The 6,000-nt window shown below is 47.6% G+C and overlaps 2 protein-coding genes across 2 annotated transcripts; one reads left to right on the top strand and one right to left on the bottom strand.

The window, feature by feature from the left end:
• Positions 1–473: 473 nt before the first annotated feature.
• PpBr36_03212 (uncharacterized protein) lies at positions 474–2,101 on the top strand (the record flags this gene model as incomplete). The annotated part of the gene is made up of 3 exons (XM_029890387.1): positions 474–1,523; positions 1,596–1,810; positions 1,885–2,101. Exons 1-3 carry the CDS (start codon positions 606–608, stop codon positions 2,099–2,101), a joined length of 1,350 nt encoding a protein of 449 aa, XP_029753200.1. The 5' UTR covers positions 474–605.
• Positions 2,102–2,390: 289 nt separating this feature from the next.
• On the bottom strand, positions 2,391–4,048 carry PpBr36_03211 (uncharacterized protein; the record flags this gene model as incomplete). Its single annotated transcript, XM_029890386.1, has 3 exons — positions 2,391–2,957; positions 3,097–3,554; positions 3,655–4,048. The coding sequence occupies 3 exons, from the start codon at positions 4,046–4,048 to the stop codon at positions 2,391–2,393; spliced, it is 1,419 nt and encodes a 472-aa protein (XP_029753203.1).
• Between the last annotated feature and the right edge of the window lie 1,952 nt (positions 4,049–6,000).

Below are 6,000 nucleotides of genomic sequence, written 5' to 3'. Positions count from 1 at the left end.
GTTATTAATGTTGGTGTGATTTTGTGCCGATTGACCGATTGTACATACCAACATCAATACCTCAGGTATTGGATCCAATGAGCATCAGATTTCAACGTCGATATAATCAGCTCTGGCTGTTTTTCTCTGTCTCTTAGCTCTCCTCCTCCTCCTTCTCGCTTTTTTTCTCCCCAAAAATGCCTCCTCACCATGCTAGCTCCAAAAGTCGACAGTTTCCATTGTACACCTTCCCGATTCGATGCATGCCCCCCGCCTATACAGCTTGGCATCATCTCAGCCTGCAGGGGCAATCACCTATGCCACAAGTAATTCTTGACGCAGCTGCCCAATCGGGAGGCTCAATTGAAATTAGTTGCAAAGTAAATGCTGGAAGTCGTCATGTCTTTGTTACACCGAAGACGATAAGGCTCGCCTTTTACCCGAGCCACCGTATCATGCACCATGTCAGGATCCAGTGGTGACGCAGCGTAGCAGTTCCTGGGCATTGGGAAAAGGCAAATAAACATGCTCAACATTCCTCTTTTGCGCTTGTTCCCTTCTTACACTCGCTGCTTTCCTGCCTCACCCTCCTCCTCCCCCTCCCAGCACCATTTCCCACGCCCAAAATGAGGTTCGCATCAGCCTGGTTCGCCCTGTGCCTTGCGCAGTTGGCAAAGTCCTGCCTCCTCCCTGAGGAGTCGGAAAACGGCGCTGCCCCCAGCCTCACGCGTCGCCAGGGCGGGAACACGGGTCTCGCCATCGGAGAGGGTGATCGGTTCGAGGGCGGTAAGATCGTCCCCCGGGGACTGGGAACACAGCCCATCGGGACTGATCCGGGCAAGCTCCTGAGCGTCCGCGAGATCCGCTCGGCCTTTGACGCCCTCGCCAACGAGTACGGTTTCGACACGTTCGAGGCCCCCGACAAGACGTTTGAGAACCGCACCATCTTTGGTGGTGCCGTGGGCGGAAGCGGAAAGAACTGCACAGCCACCGATGGCTACCGTGCCTTCTTCAACGGTGCCATCCACGCGCGCGAGCGTGGCTCGTCCGACAACATCATCTACTTCATCTCCGACCTGCTGTACGCCAACAAGCACAACCAGGGCATCGCCTACGGCGGCCGCACTTGGAGCAACTGTGACGTCAAGCGAGCGCTGAAGGCAGGCATCGTCTTTGTGCCTCTCAGCAACCCTGACGGTGTCGCACACGATCAAGCCACCCACTCGTGCTGGCGCAAGAACAGAAACCCGGCTTCCGCGACGCCAAGCAACCCTGCCAGCTACGGCATCGACCTCAACAGGAACTTTGACTTCCTGTGGGACTTCCTGAAGAAGTTCGACCCCAGCGTCGGTCCCAACGTTGCATCATCGAACCCGGCGTCGCAGACGTTCCATGGCACGGCTCCTTTCTCGGAACCCGAGACACGAGCTGTCAAGTGGGTGCTGGACACGTTCAAGAAGATCCGCTGGTACATTGATCTGCACTCGTACACCGGCATTGTTCTTCACAGCTGGGGAAGCGATGAGAACCAGAACAGACGCCCGGTATGTTTTGGTCAGGAAGGTTACGTTGCACGGGAGGACTTTGCAAAGTTGGCTAACCTTGTATCATTTTAGTACATGAACTTCATGAACGACACATACGACTCTGTCCGTGGTCTGATGCCAGACAAGCCGGAAGAGGGACGTGTCTACGGCGAGTACATTTCCTCGGACGACTGGCGCGACGCAGCCTACGCTGGTGTGCGCGCTGGCACAGCAATGACCGGAGCCACCGGCAGGATCTACGACGTTTCTGCTTCTGCATACCTGTACCCCACGAGTGGTGCTAGGTAAGTTGGATAATGCCTTCATACAGCCCGGATGTTTTGGACTTTTGTGCGCTAACGTTGACTTGCTGGAATAGTGATGACTATGCCTTCTCGCGCCACTTCTCTGACCCTAGCCTAAACAAAGTCTTCTCGTACACGATCGAGTTTGGCTTTGGTAATCCTGATGCATCTTGCGCTTTCTACCCTACGGCGGAAATTTACAAGCTCAACCTCCTGGAGACGGGTGCAGGATTCATGGAGTTCCTGTTGGCCGCCTCGGATATTGGTCTTGGAGAAGAGGACACTTGCTGAGCTCCTGTATCGCACAATCTCGCCTGTCTCCTTGAGGCTGAGAGGCAGGCGTAGCACGAAAACCATAGGAAATTATATAGTTAATAGTGTATAATGATACGAAGCAATGCTAAACGATCTTCTCGGTTTAATTGATTCAACGGACCGCAGCCCCAGGACATAATGACTTGCGGGTGTTATGAGTGAGCAGTATGCCCCGACAGTTCGGGTTTTGGTATAGCGAGGTAGTTGATGGTGGTAAAAAGAGGCTTTTCGATTTCATTGTCCCTTGGAATTATTTACGTGCAATTTAGCCCAACGGGATATGTTCGGCATCCCGCTCCCTCTGCTCGTCATAGTTGCGGTCAGACAGCCGCGTGTAGGCCTCTATCAGCTGCATAAAGGGCAAGACCAGCAGTATCAGGGGGATCAGCTGCCCGAACCCGACCTCCTGCTCCTTCTCGCGCTGCGCCTCCTCCATCTCACTTTGCCCGAACCCCCTGTCCTGCACGAGCCAGAAGACGCCAAAGCCGAACCAGCACAGCAGCTCCACAATGTGCCACAGCTCCGAGGCGATCATGTACCAGACCGCGAGGAAGAAACGGCGCTGGAAGCGGCCCAGGGCGCCGAGGAAGCCCGCCTTCGAAGGCTTGATCGGGTGTCTCGCCTCGTTGGCTGCGTCGGTCGTCGCGGCCTTCTCGCTCCGCAGCGAGTCTATTGACCGGCTCGATGCGGAGCTGGAGACTGGTACGGGATCCGGTTGGTCGGCATTCTGGAGAAGCCTGGCTTCTTGGACTTGAACCTGCTGCGGTCGCTTTGGCGTGTCGAAGATGAGTGGTCGGACCTTGTCCACCCACCATATCGATCCCGTTCGCCACTATCATGAGGTGGTTTTTTTATTTTTTATTTTTGGAGTTAGAACTTGTGTTGAGTTTATACATGTGCACATGTGTAGAAATATGGGACCTTGGAACCATGCCAAACACTTTGGAGGGGGAGAGCTACTGCCCACATACCATGAGAAAGATGTTGAGCGGGTAGTTGTACAGGATCAAGGCAAAGTTGACCCACATCCAGTGCAGTGGCGAGCCGCCCTTGGGCATGCCGACGGTGCAGAGGACGGGGCAGCGGACCTCGCCGTACCAGCCCTGGTAGGCCGAGACGTAGTAGACGTAGAGCAGCAGGACGGCGAGGGCGATCATGAGCAGGATGCGCAGCCAGCGGGTGAAGCGCTCGCTGCGGCGGTGGGCCGACTCGCTGCGGCGGTGGGCCGACTCGCTGCGGCGCCGGCGGCCCGCGGACCCAGGCTTGACGCTCTCGATGTTGTGCTGCCGGATGACGAGCAGGGACAGGAGGTGCACGTTGCCGCTGAACCAGGCCAGGTCCGTCGCCATGTTGAAGTGGTAGACTGTCACGGTGCCCTTGGCGAGCTTGATGATGGCGGTGATTAGGATCGCGAGTCCTGTTACGAGCTCTGGAGGTGTGGGATGAGTTTTGCGTTAGGTTTTCTTTTATCTTCTCACACCAAAGCCAAGGGGGGGTTTTTTTTTCTTTTTCTTTTTTTTTTCACATACGCTGATCCGAAAGCGCCATCACCACCTCGTAGGCACAGCCCTCCCAGACGTCCGGACTGAGGCCCTTGCGAATCATCCACGACCTCATGGGGCGACACACTGAACGGCGGAGGACCCGGTCGATGGGATTATACGAAGGGAGCTCGTTGCCGTCGGGATCGCACGACGGCCTCTGGATGATGAGACACAGTAGCGTCGCCATCGTCGTTATCACGGCAGACGAGACAAAGGCCGCGATGACGCCGGCACCGGCAATGTCGCCGTCGGCCTCGAGCGGCGGGCAGTAACATTGCTTGTAGATCTGGCAGTTGAATCCCTTGGCTGGCCTCTTGGGCAGGTCTCCGGCAAAGCAGAAGATCTCGCCCGTCGAGACGTTGTATTGTACGCCGTCCATTGCCGGTGCGGGCTGTGGAGACTGGCGGGAGAGTGGTTTGCCTTGGGGCAGCTTGTGATATTGCTGTTGACAGGGAAGAAAAAAAAGGTTTGTGAACAAGACAAAGCATCAAGGCAATAGGCGCCACTAATATGACATGTTCTTCATTTTACTGTAATAATTCAGGGGCGAGGAAATAAACGACTTGCCTTTATCGGCTTGCTTACGCGGCAATGATATATGCGTGGATTATACTACCTAAAACGGAGAATATTGATCGTTTTCAATCGAACTCGACGTGCAGGGCATGCATCATCCCTGATAGTTCATACATGTTCAGGATTCTGTCTCGGGCATTGCGAATGTTTTGAACTCCTTTATTGTTACTTGGGCTGTTTTTTTTTTTTTTTTTTTTTTTTTTTTTGTTACGGACAACCTTTTTTTCCATTGGACCAAGCCAAATAGTTACATGTGTACAGAACAAGGCTTAGAACTGAGGTTTTGCAATGCTTGAATTGACTGCTCTTTACCTTGAATGCAACGTTCAATCCAAGAATAGATCAGAGACTGGCTCTTCCATGAGGGACGAGTTGAGCCCGGTTCAGAAACTCGCTGGAGGGGGTTCAGAAAGTGGATCCTGTAAAAGGACCGGGGGTTCAGAATCCCAAAAGGGATGCACGGGATTCAACAAAATAACAAATTCTAATTGGCTATTTATAAAAAGAATAATTAAAAATAAAAACCCGGAATCGGCGATTTAATATACCGATTAAATGGGGATTAAAAAAAAAAATTTTTCCCTTACGCAACGCCCATTTATTGCTTAACCTTTATTTGGACATTTAACAAGCAAAACGTAAAAGTAAATAATTAATAATACCGTTATTTCCAAATGGTGAAATCCCACAGGATTTGCATATATAATTGGAAAATTTTCCAATTAAAAATACAAAGCAAATTATACACGATATATATGCTAAATTTTTTAACCAACCAAAAATGCAAAACTTTTGGGAATTACCATAAATTAATAGCCATATAAACGAAATAAATATTGCATACGCGTTGCATATGCGGTGTTTAATCGCTAATAAATATTAGGAAATTGTTAACCAATTTGGTTTTTATATTACCGGAAATAACAGATATAAAATTACCGTTATAAAAATTTAATATTATATTATTATTCCATATTATCCAAATATTTTAACAACGGGAATTTTATATATTATTTTATAACAAATATCGTTTATAGAATTAAATGGATTTATTTCTGCCAGTATTTACAATGTTAAAATAGAAAAAATTGTTGAACGAATAAATATATTTATTTTATTAAAATGTTAATATTGCAAATATTATAACTAATTTTTTTTTTTTTTTTTAAATTCAATATTGCTTTCATTTCCAAATTCCTAAAAAAATAGGAAATTCGAACGTTAAAAAATTAAATTTTTTTGGGTAAATTTATATAATAATATTAATATATAAAAACTAATTTTTGTATTAGCAATTATTATATATTCCATTGGAATTTTAAATGCAGCGGAATTCGATATTGTTCCAATTTTCGGCCAAATTTCCGTGGTTTTTGCATTGCTTATAATCGGTTTAAATTATTTCGAACACAATAAATTTTTAAATATAAAGCATAAATATATCCGGCCCCAACGGTTGAACAAAATATCCGGAATAAAATAAAGGAATAAATACGCCGCATATGCTTAATATATGCATTTTATATATTAAATATATATTAATGTTTTTTTCGGTTTTTTGGAATTTTGGAAACGTAAAACCAATTTAAATCCAACTGGGCAAATGCATTACAAAAACGCTATAACAGGAAAATGGTCCTGTTCGAATATCCAACCTATTTTTTATCGAGGAGAAAATAATGTACGTAAATTTATTTATTTATTTATTTATTATATATATTAATTTTTTTAGGAGGTGCAATTATTATACCCAAA

The sequence above is a fragment of the Pyricularia pennisetigena genome, chromosome 3 (assembly GCF_004337985.1).
Source record: "Pyricularia pennisetigena strain Br36 chromosome 3, whole genome shotgun sequence".
Classification (NCBI taxonomy): domain Eukaryota; kingdom Fungi; phylum Ascomycota; class Sordariomycetes; order Magnaporthales; family Pyriculariaceae; genus Pyricularia; species Pyricularia pennisetigena.
Note: the sequence above shows the minus strand (reverse complement) of the source record. Positions and strands in the feature narration are given on the sequence as shown.